Genomic DNA, 16,971 nt, shown 5'->3' on the forward strand with positions numbered 1-16,971 from the left:
AAAGAAAAATTTCTGGCTGCTAAATAATGGGGACCTTACACCCAGCACCCCCCTCCTGCAGCGGCAAAAAGGACCAAGTGCCTCCATGTTTTATCTGCCTGCCTCGAGAGAGTCTACCGACAGAGGAAACAAACTGGAAAAGAAAAAAAAACCAAAACTGGGTGAAGAAAATAAAAATTAAATTAAAGGGGGTGGGGGAGGCCAGGGGCGGGGCCGGGGTGGGGGGGGGAAGGCCTAGGCTTTATCTGGACAAAGGCAGCAGGGATATTTGAATAATAGAGAGTACCCCAGACTAGGTTAATTCCAGTTCTACTCATGGGGAGTGGGAGCAGGAGGGGGATGCAGAGCAGGATGAAGTGAAGCGGCAACCTAATCGCCTGATAAGAGACACAGCAAGAGAGACAAGGTACACAGGTTTAGTTAAAAATGAACTCGATATGTTTAATAAAGCTTGGTATACCAAATCGCAGTACAAACATCAAGTCACACGGCCACACAACAGTATCCCGGTATTTTTAAAAAAAAAAAAAAAAAAAAAAAAAAAAAAAAAAAAAAGGAAAAAGGAAAAAAATAAGGAAAGTAATTTTAAAAAAAACCAACTCCTTCCAATCCTCTACAAGGCTCATGCCAAAATAAAACAATACGGAATAAAATAATATGAAATAAAATAATACGAAATAAAATAATAATAATAGTAATAAAATATTATAATGGTGGTGGTGGCAGCAAGGAAGAAAGTGAGGGAAAAACTGGAGGAAGGGAACAGGAAAGCAGGGAGAGGTGGAGACTAAAACCCAGTTGATATAAAAGCTCTAAAAGAGCCAGCCAGTAATAATATCACAATGATACAGGTACAAAAAGGATAAAAAATAAACGTCAGGCTGATAAAGCAGGCTACGCTGCCAAGAACAAAGATGGCCGCCCTGGCTCCGACCATCAAAATGGCTGACCCCGGCCCGCCAGGCCCCTCACTCACCCTTGTCCCCCGCCCTGCCCGCTCCCACACAGACATGGCGGAGGGGTGCATTTGGGGTTGCGTTTGCTATAAGCTAGTAACCTTGATCGAACGAGTCCTCCGAGGAGTCGCTGAAGGAAGATCCCGCCTCGGCCTCCCGCAGCAGCAGGCAGAAGGGCTGCTTCCGGCCCGCCGCCGCCTTCGGCTTCAGCGGCCGCCCGGCCGCCGCACTGCGGGGGGCTGCCTTGGGGCCACTGGCCGCCCGGCCGCCCTTCCTGGCCGCTGCACTGTAGAGACTGGGCGGCCGTGGCTTGGGAGCAGACGGGGGCTGCACCGGCCACTCATCCCTCAGGGATCCCTCCTCCTCCTCCTCCGAGTCCGTATCTGTGGTCAAAGCGGGTGGGAAGAGCGTTACATGAGAGAATGGGGGGATTGAGGGGTTTTGGGTGGGTTTTTTTTTGGGGTGCTTTGATGCGTCTCTTTGTGAAGAGGCTGTAAACCAGTAGGGGAAAGGGGCTGCAGGAGGGGCTGTGTGCCACCATTTTCCACCCCTGCCAGGTCCCTCCATCACAAATCTCGGGCTCAGCAAGTGGGAGCCAAATAAACACAGAAAAATACATGTTTCCTTCTTTTGGTCAGAAATAGACACTCTCCACCTAGGCCAAACGACGCCTGTCCTCCCTTAAGACAAGATCCAAGGAGTGGTTTTAGCTTAGGAGCAGAAAACTGAGGTAGACGTTTCTGCTATGAAGATGTCCACCAAAGGTGCCACAATGCCAACAAGCCAGCCATTGACCCGAATCAGTCTTAACCACAGTTATGCTCAACACTCTGACCTAAATCTCCTTTTCTACACGAACCAGCTCTCCCACAGGCAGATGGAGCGAGCCCAGCTGCCAAGCGGGCAACACGTCTAACTCCTAACACGCCACTCCAGACGCTCTGCGGCGTGCAATATAAAGTACACCAACATGGAGCAGGGACCAAAGCCACTCCTTGGTCTGCGAAATACAGCTTTACAAAGCTGCCAAGTCCTGCTGGCAGTGAAAAGTTATCCCTCTGGCATCTGATGAGTGGAACAAGAAGCATACGGTACCCCTGGACATAATAAAAGCGGGTATGAATTGTCACCTTCCAGCTCATGAATGCACCGTCAGCTCCACAACGTTACAGACATTGTGGCGGGGACCGTTCCAGCCCGTGAGGAGCAGCACATGCTCTCCAGTGTCCACCCAGGTTGGGCACCGCTTCCCACCTCCACTGTGTTGGTTGTGGAGAGGAAGAAACGAGGGACAGCAAGTTTAGGAGGCCTAAAGCCCAAATACGCAAATAGTTTTGGGCATCTGACTTCTGTTAAAATCTGTGGGAATAGGATGCTCAGCTCGTCCTTTGGATCTATGCCCAAGGTTTTCAGGACTCCAGCTAGAAAATCATGAGGTTAGGAGGCAGAAGGACTTGGCGCCAATCCCACTTCTCCTCCCCCACAAGAGCAGCCCACCAGTCATGGGAGGTGCTGCCATATGCTCGACCTGCCTCCCCAAATCCATCATGCTTCAGCGACAAAATGACAGGCTAAAGCCCTTTCCTTGAACCTGCGCACAGCTGAAAAACCACGCACCAAAGCTGAGCCGTTCCAGCCGGTTCCTCAGTAACAATGATCCTCCTACGCTGAGATCTGTGTGGTGAGGGGGACATTCCTACACCAGGAGACTCGCTGGAGAGGAGAGGGGTGAAACAGCAGCTCCCTTAGGTCCGGGAGGGAATTTTTGTTCATGAAACCACAGTACCAAGTGCAAGGGCACTGCAAAAGCACCCTCTGCCACAAGCCAAGGCTTTTAGCTCCAGCAACAGCCCATGCCTCCTCTCTCCATTAGCTCCAGAGCTCCCAGTTTAGGAGCCACGCGTCTGCCCCTGGGGATGAAGCACCTTCAAGAGCAGAACTGTTGGGTGATTTGTACAGCACGACCAGCCAAAGGCTGTGTTCAAGTCCAGGGAACACAATGGCTCCTATTTTGCCATGTAAATGGCTAATTTCATGCCAAACATTTGTTCGGTTGGAGAATAACTAGCTCATCACCTTCCCCATCAGTGAAATTTCTAAACCAGCGTTGCACCGAGAGATACATTTGTTATGCATACAAACACCCCAGAAGGGTTTTAACATGGGACTTAAATAGCTGCAAGCAAAGGTAAAGATGCGTATGCAAGTGAGCTAAGACAATTACACAACCAGTTCTCAGACCATAAACTCCAAGTCCCCCACATGCTCTCTGCCTCAACCATTAAAGACTCTTGGACCTCTGGCTCTACTGTCTTCCCGACACTATCTGCGATTCAGATTTTTCCTTCTCCAACAGCGGTCCCTAACTCTGCTCAGTCGCAGGAACCTTTGCCTCAGGTGCACTTTGGGTTCAGAAACAGCAATCGGTACACGGGATGCTGGCGTGGAGATGAAAACTGATGAAACAGACGGGAAGGCTGAACACAGTCAGCCAGGAACCAAGCCACGACACCGAAGGGCAGGAAGATGCTCACAAACATCAGTGCCCCATGGCAGGCTTTGCCTTCTCCAAGTGACTCCATGGCACAATCCTAAAGCCAATCCCACCAAACTCAACAAGGACTTCAAAGTCAACCATTAACCATCTCCTGGAGGAGAGGCTATGAGTGCTCATCTGACAGGTAGAAGGAGAGTGTCTACTCCCACCGAAAGCAAAAACATGGGTCAACTTTGTTTTCAAAGCATCCTTCCCCATTGACGATCAGTACAACACAGGGCAGGCAGAGATGCACTGATACTGGCTACCTCTTGGACAGCAAGTTGGGCAGACAACTCATGCTGACCCCAAAGATGCAGCAGCACTGATGAGCCAGGGAGCAGGCCACCCTTCACTCACGAGCAAAACCAGATTCATCACCAAGACCCCTTCCAAGAGGCCAGAAACCCCCACCACAAGCCCCTACAAGAGACTACACTGTAAGAAGAGATAAAAGAGGCGTTACTTACTATAGGAATAGCTGCTCACTTCAGATATTGCTGGTGAATGGGAAACCTTGAGCTGATTTTTGACTTTTAACCCCACCTCCATCTTCTTCATTTTGGCAGCCACTTTGTTTTTACCTTCCTTGGTGGTTTTCAGTGACAGGCCCAGGTTCTTGGCCAGGCTCTTCTTCTCCTCCTTGCTCGGCTCATGGGATGGCAGGTACCTGCTGCCACCTCCACTAGTTTTCGGCTTTCCCCCAGAGCTGTCAGCAAACTTGAAGGGGGATTTGAGCTTGTCTTGTTTGGTGAGCGACAGGGCCTTGTCAAGCTTGCTGGCCAGCTGCTCCTGATCTGATGGCACCTTCTTCTTTTTGAGCTTTAACTGCCGAGGTGAAAGGAAGAGACACAGGTGAACACAGAGCAGGTATCATGGCAGACATGAGGGATTTTACTAGCCCTCATAACAGCCTCTCATGCACGCTAGTTAATAAGGCCTCAAAATTATGGTCTCAAGCCCCCATTGCCATAACCCACCATGGTGCTAGGGAGGACGAAGAGGAAGATGTCAGCAAACAGCACAGCTTTACCCTTATCGAGCACTACAAAACTGCAAGAATAACTCAGAAAACTTGAATTCCCTTCCAAAAGAAGTATGTTCGTAGAACAACATGTTTTGGAGTTCTTTTTTCTCAACACCCTCTGGTTTTTAGGATATATTCGGGTTGGTTTTACAAGCTTTTCTCTAAATCACGAGGATTAAAAATCTTCTTTACCCAAAACCCCAGCCAAATAAATACGGATTTCCACATAATCAACCAGCTCCAGAGGCTGGGATGCCAAAAAGACCCAAATTCCTCTCAGCAAGAGCGTCAGCACCACTGCATTACAGCCAGGGCTGTTACATCCTTTTCAGTATTTTCTTGCTTCTTGAAAAAAGTAAATATATTTTACATGTGCTACAGCTAGATAACAGCAGCTGTAACTTGGTACTTCGCCTGTATGCATTTAGGATTTCATCAGCAGCTTAAAGCTCCAGTAAATATCTCATTGCCTCCACAGGAGCAGAAGAAAACCCTGCATTTAAAATAGCGAGGTTGCGCTCCCTCCCTTTCCTCCCTGGCTTCGGGAAGTCCACTCCCCTACACTATCTCGACAGGCAAAGGGGTAAGACAAGCACCGCTCTGGATTCAGAGCCAGTGCAACGCTGCAATGCTCTGGCTGGCTTGAAGGCGCTCGCGCTCACCTCTCTGCTGCCTACCAAAGAGGTCCAACCTCCACGAGCCAACGTTAGCGTTTGCAAACACCCTTCTGCTGCACAGTCCTCTCATGAAGCACTTCTAAACCCACATGAACTGAGAGCAGACGGTCTAAGATCAGAACGAGTTACCCAGCGCAAGCCAACACTAGCAAAGCAGGAAAGAGATCTGCTTTTGGTCCGTGGCTCCATGTTCCCCATGAGGGCACTGACCTCATTTGAGAAGCTGGGAGCCGCATCGTGCTCTTCCCAGCTCTGGTTCTTCCCTTTCATCTTGCCACTGCCACTCTCCACATCTTCATCCTCCTCCGGGAGGGCCCCTTTGTGTCTCTTCTTCATGCCCTCGCCCGTCTCAGAGTCTTCGGAGAGCAACAAGGACTTGCTCAGTCTGCAAGCCAAGCACAGGATGGGTCAAGGTGGGGGGCGTCCCTCCCTGTGATCCCCACCAAGTCCAAAATGCCTCCTAGGAGGGGATCCTCAGCAGGAGCCAAGTCCACTGTGAAGTGACAACAGTTTGGACAAGTTTTTCCACCAAACAGGAGAGCCAAGGAGCCCTTCTTGCACACTCTTGGCCACCAGCACAGATGAGAGTGCCTGAAATCAGAGACCTGCAAGGTGGTCTCTGAAAGGAAGTATTTGGTGTCTTGAGTAAATGCCACCAAAAAGTGCCCGATTTGGTACAGATCAGCAGAGGGAAGGACAGACAGCTGAGCTGGCCCTGCACGTCTTTTCACACCTCTACTTTCATAGACTCTGTAGGTGTAGAAAGAGATTCCTGAGGCCCAGGGAGGTGCCTCACTGCCCAGAGGCTTGTTCTGGTTGTTTGGGTATGAGCAAGGAGGTGGTAAGGAACCGTCACACCAGGTGGCACGGGCAGACAAGGCCACTGCAGGGACTGGCTGACTCAAAGGACAGGCAAACTGCTTTACAAGCCTGGCCCCCCTGTGAGAGGCATTTGTGATCTGCGTCTTCGGTCTCGCTTCAGGATTTGGGGGGAAAGGAGAGGGTAAATAATTAAAAAAACACAAAAAATAAAGTAGGTGAGACTATAAGCACATCTTCCACTGCTCCCCAGCTGTCTCCAGAAACTAACTGATGGATGGAGAGATCAGCCAACACCTCAGAGCACCTAGAAGCCTCGATTAAAAGTTCTCATCTGCTGCCTCCTTCACGCTAAGCTTGCTGGCTGAGGTCATACCATCACCACCACCACTGCCACCTCAAAGCCGCTGACACGGGGCAGCCTGCTCGGCTTCCAGGCATTTCCCCTCCCCTCTGTCCTCTCTGCTGACCTCCACAGACACCTAAACCAGCACCTCAAGCCCTGGACGCTGGCTGAGGGTGCATCTCCATCTCCCACGCCAGGCTTTTCAGGCATTCCTGCGACGTAGGGACATGCACGCACAACACATTCATGCACGCACAACATGCACAACTCCAGCCACCTCTGGATGCCTCCAGCCTGTCTAGCCATCCGAACAACAGAAGCAAAAACACAGAGCCACCGAGAGGAGAGATTTTCAGAAGCACATGGTCAGTGGGAGCTGGGCACCTGAATCTAATTTGTAGTCTTGAAAGGACATTTGCAAAAATACACAGCACACAGGGAGGCAGCTCAGAGGTGCCCTCCCATGGGGGAGAGACTTGGCCACCTATGCATGGTTAGATGGCCAACGGTGGTGAGATCCAGGCATCCAAATAAGAGCAACTGGACTTGCAAAAGAGGAAAAAGCAGAAGAGCGAATGATGAAGACACTTGAAAGAGAGAGGTCAGGCGAAACCAACTCCCACTGATTAAGGGAACAGGAGATGAAGACAGCAGAAATACAGCAGAGAGACCCTACAAAGCAGACAACCTGGAATAGCCCTGTCCTTCCAGTTTTTGACATCAGCATCCCTGCAATTAGCTCTACAGCACCCGCTTGCACCGTCCGCTCTCCTGAAAGCACATGAGGACACGCTCCCCAACACCAAGAGCTCACCTACAGGTCCCTGCCCAGCCGGCCGCTCTGTGTCACCTCACCGCTGCTCAACTCAGCCTGTCCTACTCGCACCCAACACCACAGACATGTGCTCTACCAGCGGGGAGGGAGGAGGCTGGCACCATATTCCCACTGTAAGGACACACTCACGTTAAATGCACACGCTTCCACAACACCACTGCTGCCGGAGACCGGCCTGCCAACACAACGCCACGGCGAGCCCCCACTGCATCCGAGATGCTCTCCCCACGTAAGACCCTGGTGCAGCGACCCTGCCGTTTTCCCGTCTTCCCCAAATTCCAGCCTTACTTTCCACTCTTGCTGTCACTCTTCCCTCTCTCCTTAATGGGTGACAGAGCGCTTGATCCAAGTTTCCTCTTCCTGGGCCTTCCAGGGCCTCTTCTCGCCAAGCTTCTACTTTTCTCGTCATGCTTTTCCCTTTAAAAAAACCACACGCTTCACTGTTAACCAAGGCAACAAAAAAAAAAAAAAAAAGGCAAAGGAAAAAAAAAAGCAAAATCAAATTTTGCAACCAAAAAGCAAAATAAACAGGGGAAAAAGAAAAGAAAGGAGGCAAACAAATCCAAAAGGGAAGAAAAGGGGAAAAAAATTAAAAGAAAGCAAGCAAGAACGGGAGCCAACCCAGAACCTTCGCCTGTCACCAAACTGCTAAACTGAGCTGCTGAAGCCAAGGTTGTCTCTAATACGGTCTCCCAGCTGCATTCACCAGTGGTCAGGTTGTCGTGTCACATAGTCTAGGAGTGTGCTGTGCAAAGCTCTGGCGGGCCGTACCAGGAGGAGAGAAGAGGAGACAGGGAGGGATGGAGGGCTGTTTTCTCTCCTGGACTGAGAGGCAGTGAAAGTGCCCAGCTGGAAAAAAACCAGACCGAGTGAGCAGCCTGCCACTTACTCGGAGTCCCTGCGACGCTGCAGCTTCACCAGCTCCCGCTGCTTCTCCTTGTACCGCCGCTGCAGCTCCGCCAGCCTCATCCTGTAGTCCAGCTCCATCGCATCCATGTTCTCGATGGCCGATTTGATGGAGTACATCTAGGTGAGGAGGTAAGAGGGGGCAAGAAGGTCAGGACATGTCCAGGCCCCCACCCAGACTGAGATGGTGCTCATCTGGGGTGCCCTTGCCATGGCCAAGATCTGCAGCCTGGCAGCAAAGCCCTCCATGCCTACAGCGGAGCAGGGCACCCTCGCCCACAACAAGCACAGCCCTAGAGCGGTACCCGAGCAAAACTAGCCAAGCAAAGATGTTCTGTGGCTTATGCGTGGGATGGTATTACCTCTGAGGGAGAGCAGCCCTGGGAAAGAACCTGCAGGATAAAATACACCCGCAGAGTCTCTTTTCCCCTATTTAAAAAGACAAATCGAAATATTCCCTGTCTTGGAACACTTACTTGCAGGATACAAAATAATTTGTCAGTCTCTCCCATGGGGAAGAGTCAGCAAAGAAAGAACAAAGAAAAACCCTCCTGCCACTATCTTTATTTATCCCCCCCTCCGCCAAAGCAGTAACACGCGAGTTCCTGCGGGCTTTGTATTACAAACACCACTTCTAGGGCTGCCGAGGGTCCTGCTGAGATCAATGGTGTTGATCCACAAACAAGGGAGGAAGCTAAATCGCACCACGCTGACTCCTGCGCAGCTACGAACGCTACACGAGGGACGCGCCGGCCCGCTTTGCTGAATGCAGAAGGGCAGCGTAAGCCGGGTGGCAAACTGCGGCTGGATGAGCAAGCTGCGGTTGAGTGGATGCACTGTGGCTTTTTCAGGCTCAGCCACGCTAAGAGCTACTTACGGGTTCATCTTTCTTCTGCATCCAGCTGTATTTTTTGTTGGGATTCAGCTCTCGAGGCAGCCGGATGGTTTTCAGACTTTCCATAAAGGGGGTGGAAAGTACTTCCATGAGCATGTGGGTGCTGGCAGCCAGCAAACTCTCCAGTGTTGGCCGGACAGGGAAACTCTCTGGACCTGCTGAGGATAGAAAAAAAAAAGCTATAGAGGTTCAATCTCCATGACTGCTCCTCCAGCAGGCACAAGGAGAGGCTGATGTCCCTTTCTGGACCATGGCGGCTCAAGGAGCCTTCCAGCCACCCTTGGCCCCCACTTGAGATCTCCTGTTGTACCCAGCCATGGTGCAAATGGCAGTTCCCATCACGTCTCGCCTCAGGAAGTTACTGGAAGGTGAGATCTTTTCAGGACCTGCCAAGCTCTTGGAAAGCATCATCTGGAGCTACTGGGGCCTCTTGTGCCAAACCCCGACAGACTGTAGACTCAGAGCCTGCCAGAAGGGTGTTACCCTGGCAGCTCTCGGCAAGTGGGGCTCCGTTTCCGCTACGCATACCACAAGCTGTCTAGACATGGCAAGGGCCTTTGGATGGGGAGAGAGGTACAAAAGCCACACGTAGCTCAGCCCACTGCAACAAAACCTCTGCTCCAACGCCATCCAAAGGACCAGCCACTCCTGCAATTCAAGGCAATGCTCTCCTTGCTGCCTGGCTGAGGTTGCGAGAGATCCCATCCCACTCTGCTCCTCTGCCCTCGCAGAGAGCACTGGGGCTCTCTGAGACCCAACCTGGCCCAAGGCCGACCAGAAAGCCTACTCACAACTTACTTTGCATTTCTTGTTTCCTTTTCTCCAGCTCCATCTCTGCAATTTCACTCAGCAAAGTGATCCCTTGCAGGAAGGAGTGCTCCAAGGCCTGGTCAGGTAACACCTCTACCTTCATCTGGGACGGAGTGATGCTGGCGGTAGTCAACAAGGAACAAGCCTGAGGCATTTCTGTGGCAGCCACCAAAGCATTCATCCCAGCCAGCGGGTCGCCCGGCTTGATGTCCAGAGCTGGGATTTGGCAAGAGATTGTCTCTTCCGTGTAGGAAGGGATCTCTGGCCCCTGCTCCCTCTCCTCAGGGGGCAGGTTGGGAAACTCCCTCCCATGGGGCACATCGGCACTCTGCAGATCCATGGCTACAGAGGCCTCCTCCCGCTGGGACGTCAAGTCCATCTCAGGCGGCTCATTCTCTGTGTGCACGAGCGAACCGTCATAGTCCATGTGCACAGAGCAGGTTTCTGCTCCGCTCCCAGTCTCTGCCTGAGCCTCTGCTTCTGCAGGGCAGGCCACAACCTGGTAAGGAGGTGGGCAGCCCTGGAGGTCTTCCTGGTCCTGCTCCATAGCACCCAGGGCTTCACCTTGATGCAAGAGGAGATTGCAATTGTCCACGTTCTGCACTGGGACAGCTGCAGAGGTGGCGATGTTCAGAGTCCCCATTTCCTGCTCACAGATGCTTTCTTGGCTTTCCTCCATCTGCACCTCTGATTTCACCCTCTCTTCCAAGGACTCCTCTTCTGCTGCTGCCTGGATGGGCTCTAGCATTTTGGACGGAGACAGGTGGATGGGCTTGACCTCTGGGGAAAGCTCCATGTGCTCAGAGCCTTCAGCAGGCAGCGGGACGTCAGGAGCCAGTCCATCCGCATCAGATGCCGCAGTGGGCTGGAGGAGGTAGGGATAGTGTCTTCCAAAGGAGGGAGGCAGGGACTGGAATGGATATCCTGGGGGGATCTCTGCAAGACATCAGAAGGGACAGGCTGTGTATTGCCTGGGTCTCCAAAACACCTCTCTCTCACTAAAGCGTAGAGACGGGTTCCCTTCATCTCTTCTATCTTCCTATTCTCAAGCAGTGGCTGCTTTAGGCACCTCCCTCCTGGCCAAGATGCCACAAGCATCAGCACCCCAGAGGTCCCTTCTGCACCTTTCCAGCACTCTCCTGCAACGTGAGAGAGATCTGCCTCCTGCATCCTTCTCCCACTGACACTTCAGCCCTGGAGGAACCAACCCAGGCCTGACCCAAGGGAAGAAGACAGCCTATAGCCCCAGGTGCCCCTAAGATCCAGGCATCAATCCAAGCCCATCACACCACCCCTGGTCCTTGCCTCTCCCCTGCCTTTTAGAGGAGCTACGTGGATTTCTCTAGGGGAAGGGATGGAAGCAGGAAAAGAGCTGAGGAGAAATAGGGAGGCAGGCACAAACACAACGGGACTCTGCCAAAGCAGGGCTCTCTTACCTGGGAACAAGGCCTGATATGGACCGGCAGCCTCTTTTTCCAGCTCCAGGTCTTTCTTCTCCACGGTCTCGGGCGCCTCTTCCTTTGGAGGGATGGCAGGGGCAGGGGGTGGAGAGGCGGGGGGCGGGCTGGAAGGATGGGAGCTGGGGGTGGCAGGGTAGGAGTAGGCTGGCTGCGAAGGTGGCTCCTCCATCTTTTGGATCACCTCAGCTTTGAGCACAGACACGGGTGAGGCCCTGGGAGAGAGGGGAGGTGGACTCACAGCCTTGCTGTAGGACGTGGAGGCACTGGGAGACAGCACGGGTGGTTTTCGATGCACCAGTCCCGGGGCAGAGGAGGAAAGGCCTGATTTGGCACTGTCCAGGCTACGTTTCGTCACCTTCTCTTCCATATCTGCACGCTGCTCATTTGCCTTCAACCTCTCCTGCAAGAAAAACAAAGCAAAACTCAGCATGACATCTCTACCTGCTCCTGGAAAGCACAGACCTACCACAAACAAGACCAAAACACGGTCTTACCAAATGTGCACTGGAATACAACACACGTTCCCCAGTGCAACACCATCTTCAGACCAATCTAATGGAGGGTGACACTGATCTGTGGTAGCTCTCTTTACAAATTCCCAGCTCTGGGCCTCATGTGAAGGGTGTCTCAGCTTTCACTTGCAACCAAAGCAAACCATTTCTATTTCTAAGCCTCCAGCCTAGCAAGCACACATGTAAAGTGAAGGCTGAAAACCAGATGACCCCTATAAAAATTAAATGGATGTAAAACACCCAAATGAAAGCTCATGACTTCCAAAATCATTTGGTGAATGGGAGCTAGCTCCAGGACCCAGTGTGATTGCTGCCAGCATTGCAGCTGTTTCTCCGAGCTGCTCAGGAGGTTAGTTTGGAGGTGACCAGAGATGAAACCACTCAACTAAACACAGACATCCCTGGGGAAAGAATCAAGGTCGCGCTGCTGCTGGGCAGCTCTCCTGACAGCCCTGCTCAACAGCTCTACACCAAACCCCTCCAAAACCCACCCCAACTGCACGGAATGCCTCATATCCCAGGGAGTGGGGCAGGATCGCTCAATGCATCCATACCCTTGGGACACACTTGGAATATTGGCACAGCTGCTTTTCCCCCCGCAACTTCAGGCTCATTTCACGTCCAAGGAAAAAGCTCCTGAAAACATACCACGAGCTGGGCACTCCTCTGTAGCTCCATGGCGTGGGCCGCCTGCTGCTGCAGGATGTACAGCTCGTGCTGCCGCAGCAGCTGCTGATGGGAGAGGAGCTGGAGCTGGTGAGCGTGCTGGAGGGAGCTCCTGGTCGGGGGGTACATGGCAGGCCACAGTGGGGGTGCTCGGTCCATCAGCTCCGCTGGGGAATGAGCAGAGATGCAGTCAGGGAGGCAGGAGGATGGGGACGGCTAGAGGATTCGGGATTGCTCAGGACGAGTGTCTCTATCCCAGTCCCAGGGTGTGGGGGATGCCAAACATCAGGCTATGCAGAAATGCAATCAGAAATGCAGAGGGGAAAGGGTGCTGGTGGACCCGCTCCCACCACCCCACGGGTCCTGAGGCCGTCTGACTTACTTTGCCCTCGAGGCACCCTTGGTTTGACTGATCCTGGCTGAACCCACAGGTAATTTCTCCTAACCAAGGACACAAAGTCTACAGAGTCCTGCACGGGATGAGGAGCCACTGCTGAAGATTACACATTGCCATCTCCAACGCAAACAAAACAAGAGGTCAGCTCACACCCACCCCAGAGCTGTGGCTGCTGGTCCTATCCAGCCCCCTCCAAAGCCTGTTTCCTCCATAGCTGTCAAAACATGGTCCTCAGGGATGCGCTCACGTCCTTACCGAAGTGTGGCAAGTGCTCGCTGGGGATCACAACAAGCTGCCCCGACTGCGGGTCTCTGGCAAACTGGTAGGCGGAAGGGAGAGCTCCCCCCATGGCAGGGGGGAAGCCTGGAGTCATGCCTTGGTGCAGGGAAGGGTGACCAAGTCCTGGAAGAAGAAATACCACAGTCACAACTCAAGTGATGCAGGCAGCTCCTACCCATGTGAGAAGTCATCTACCAAATTGATTGCTCCAAAATACCTCCTTCCCTTTCCCCTGTGATCAGACAGCAGCCTCGCTGGCCACTTAGCAACACCTCTCCCTGGACTGCACTGGTGTGAACACCCCACGGACACATCGCTCCCTCCCAGGGCACTCACCGTAGGGATGGCCGGCCAGCCACATGGAGGGGCTCCCCGTCCTGGGGAGCCAGGGGTGGGCTGCCAAGTGCGAAGCCGGGTCTGCAGACCAGCGCCCGGAGCCCGTCAAAGCTGGGCCTCCCGTCACCATGAGGTTGGAGTTCAAACCATTCGTGGCACAGCTGGAGGGGTGTATCCGGGCAAAATCTGCCAGCTCCTTGCTCTCTCTGGTGATGGGGGAGGCAAGAGAGAGAGAGAGGTCCGAGTGCTGCAGGTTACTGCGTGGCTGGAGAAGCCCAGGGCTATGGACCAGCCTGCCAAGCGAGTGTGTTTGCAAACCAGGGTCCGACACTCAAGGAGAGCTGCGATGGAGGTGGTTAACATCATGTTCGGAATAAAACATTCCATCTCTCCATCCCTTTGGAGCAGGCATGGGTTTGCAGCAGTCTATTAGGATTGCTCTGCTGAGAATTCAGGATCTGCCTATAACCCCATGGTACCCCACTCAGCGCTCCCCTCCGCACCAGCAAGGCTGGTGCCAGCAGCTACTCCAGGATGGATGCAACCCTGTCCCCTCTCTGGACCAGCTGTCCCCAAGCACGGCTTGTGGTACTGCAGCAAGAGACCCCATCCCTCTCCGACCCTCACCTGAGCAGCTTCTCCTGATCCCGCTCCAAGCGCCCTGCCAGGAGATGGCTGTCGCGGTGGCGGCTCCTCTCATCCCCGCAGTCATCTTCTGAGCGTCCATGCCCTAGGAGACAACCCAGACATGAGAAACAGTCTGGGGAAAGCTGTCTCTGGGCATGGAGAGGTCCTGGGAGCCAGCACACCCAACGCCACTGTCCCCAAGACTCTATCAGGTTCAAGCCCCAAAGGACAGGGCAAGGCTATCTATATCAAGATATTCTCGCAAAGGTGGCTCCTGAAAGCACCCAGCTGCAGGGGTTGAGTTTCATGTCTCCAAGCCATCTAGGGACCCAACTCGCCAGGTCAGGCCGGTCTCCCAGGACAGGACAGCCACCAGCCTGGGAACAACAGGGCCAACGGGATCATATCTGCTGAAGGACAGTGGCAGATTTCCCATCTCAGAAGGAGATGAGGCCCAGCTAAATCCCTGCATTAAGCCACGCAGTCCTGCTTAGCACATCTCACGGCGGGGGGGATTTTATCTCTGCACCTTCTAAAGCACCTTTTGCTCTTGTAAACCAGTCTGGGAGCACTGGGTATGCTCCGAATCCTGTCCTTCTGCAACAGGCAGAACCAACGCTACAGACCCTCACAAAACCAGCGTGCTCTGTTCCACAATTCAACCTGTTAGCGGGAATCTGCATCCCCCCCAAGCCGTGCAACAAGAAAGGGTCTGGCGAGGCAGGGGCACATATGGCAGATGAGGGCAAGAGTCCAAAAAGGGGGGCTGGATGTTTGGCTTGAGAAACAGCTCGTCCAAAATCAGAACAGCTCTTGCAAATAGAGCCTGGCACGGTAACAGCCGCGTCTGCAAGAGGTTAGGAAGCACCTTCGCAGAAGCAAACAGGAGCTCCTCGCTGGCCCTGCCAGGACCAGGTATCGGGGCCACCCTTCCCGTATTTTATCCCAGGTCTTCACCCCAGCTGCCTGATTTTAGGCTGGCTTTTCGCCAGTTTTTTCCCTAGCTGCCTTCCTGTGTATGTATTTTTTCCCTCAATTCCCTGTTGCCCCTCTCCACGTTACGCTTCAGTGATACAATCCGCTCCTAAATCCCAGCCCTGCTTGTCAGCGAGCCGCCAGCCAGTCTAACGGGGCTGGGAGGAAGGTATTTGTCTCTTGCCCCCGGCTCTCGGTGCTCCCTGCCAGCGCATCCCCTGCCCGGGCCATGCTCTGCACCCCGCAGGGCTCAGCGGCGCAGCGCGGCCTCGCACGGCTGCACCCTGGCTCCCCAGCAGCCCTTTCCAGGGTCCTCGCCCTCCCGTCTGGATAAGGTTTGGCAGACGGGAAAGCATCTCGGAACATCAAGTCTATTCTGCTGACAGGCAGTCTTTTCAAGGAGGACTCCGCTGTGTATTCCCACAAACCTGGACAGCCCGCGTTTTTTTTGCTGTCAAGTCTCCAATTCCCTCAGCTTTTACTGTCAGAAGGAATCCAGGAACAAGACGACATCTCTCCCGGCTCCTCTCCCCAAGGCTCCTTTCCACGGGCTTCAGGCAGATAGATAGCGAAGATGCTTTAAAACCTGGCACACGCCTCTCCCTCCCGAAGGACTTTCCAGGGTCACCACACTTCCCTTGCAGCCTGCCAGGACACCGCGTGCAGTGGCTGTCCCCAGACAGCCCCCCCCGACTGCCTGAATGATGCCCTTTGCAGCCTCCACTGCTCGGTTTTACTACCCAGCCTCCATGGCACGAGGCACCGGGGTTCGCAAATCCCTCCGGAGCCCTCCCTGCCTCTCCACCAGCATATCCCTGCTCTAACACAAACTCCCCTCTATCCCCTAGACCAGGTTTTCCCCCCTTGGAGCCCCTTTTCCTATTTATTTTCTCCAATGGATGCCCAACTGCCTCTTTGGCGTCAGCAATATGGAACAAGCCCTTGGTTAACTTGCAGCCTCCCTCCCCTCCTTGGCACAAGGTGAGTCGACACCCCCTCCTCCCCCGGCCTTTTATTAGAAACATATTATTTTGTTATTTTACCTCCGCTCCTCCCTCTCCCATCTACATTACTCGCGCTCCGTTATTTATAGACGGGCTTATCATCTTTTTCTCATCCCCCATCCAAACACACACACTTTCTTATTCGCCTCACTCCCGCCTAGCCCCCCCCCACCCCGCCGACAGGACGTCCCTTTTCTGTACAGACCGATGATTGTCCGGACAGTGAATGATCATTTTGTCTATATATATGAACATGACGCACGGACCGCATAGAAAAATTCAATCAGTTATGCACGGAGGAAAGGCTTAGGTCCGTTTCCTTGACAACCAATGCCCAGCACTAAATACTTGCATTTTACTTGCCAAATACTACAGATTAGCCAACTAAAGCCTGCTTTCTCCTTCTTAAAAGGTCTAAACATTCAAGCACCGTCCACTCAGCGCAAGCAAGCTAATGTTATTAGACGAATATCTCCTGGCACACAAAGCGGGGGCAGCATTTGGGGGGCGAGAGGAGGAGAAAAGCAGTCTTGTTTTCTGTCTGAAAGCCAATTGCATCGCTTAGCAACGAGCCCAGAGGCCTGCCAGAATTCAACCCTTGTTTGCAGCCTTTTAGTTCGGCTCAGTAAATTACATTTAACGCAAGCTGGGAGGGTCTGGGATGACTGAACGGCTGAACAAACAGCTCCCTGTGCTGCCCACGAGGTCCTCGGTCGGCTCCCGCCTGTCCGTAGGGAGGCGATGGGAACGGGGAGAGGGGAGAAACCGCCGAGGTTCGGGAGAGGGGGGGGCGAAGGCAGAAAAATGGGAAAGGGGAAGGCTACAAACGGAAAGCCAACCATTGCTCGCCGGTCGCTCGCTTTGGCGTCGCTCCTTGGCACGTCCCTCCCCCGTGCAGGGCAGCCCCC

At 53.3% G+C, this 16,971-nt stretch overlaps 1 protein-coding gene across 4 annotated transcripts in view; it reads right to left on the bottom strand.

The window, feature by feature from the left end:
• TNRC18 (trinucleotide repeat containing 18) overlaps positions 1 to 16,971 on the bottom strand; it is a 56,621-nt gene that overhangs the window by 19,001 nt on the left and 20,649 nt on the right. Inside the window, exons 4-15 of one of the 4 annotated variants that reach the window (XM_074598644.1) lie at positions 14,085 to 14,187; positions 13,458 to 13,663; positions 13,098 to 13,244; positions 12,428 to 12,612; positions 11,244 to 11,667; positions 9,796 to 10,743; positions 8,980 to 9,152; positions 8,086 to 8,222; positions 7,485 to 7,613; positions 5,407 to 5,581; positions 3,963 to 4,320; positions 1,058 to 1,339 (exon numbers count right to left, since the gene is read on the bottom strand). In XM_074598644.1, coding sequence (XP_074454745.1) covers positions 1,058 to 1,339; positions 3,963 to 4,320; positions 5,407 to 5,581; positions 7,485 to 7,613; positions 8,086 to 8,222; positions 8,980 to 9,152; positions 9,796 to 10,743; positions 11,244 to 11,667; positions 12,428 to 12,612; positions 13,098 to 13,244; positions 13,458 to 13,663; positions 14,085 to 14,187 — 3,267 coding nt within the window. Of the gene's footprint in view, positions 1 to 1,057; positions 1,340 to 3,962; positions 4,321 to 5,406; positions 5,582 to 7,484; positions 7,614 to 8,085; positions 8,223 to 8,979; positions 9,156 to 9,795; positions 10,744 to 11,243; positions 11,668 to 12,427; positions 12,613 to 13,097; positions 13,245 to 13,457; positions 13,664 to 14,084; positions 14,188 to 16,971 lie in introns of all 4 variants that reach the window. The other 3 variants (XM_074598643.1, XM_074598646.1, XM_074598645.1) reach the window with 3 other exon arrangements.

This window comes from Larus michahellis, chromosome 8 (genome assembly GCF_964199755.1).
Source record: "Larus michahellis chromosome 8, bLarMic1.1, whole genome shotgun sequence".
Lineage (NCBI taxonomy): Eukaryota > Metazoa > Chordata > Aves > Charadriiformes > Laridae > Larus > Larus michahellis.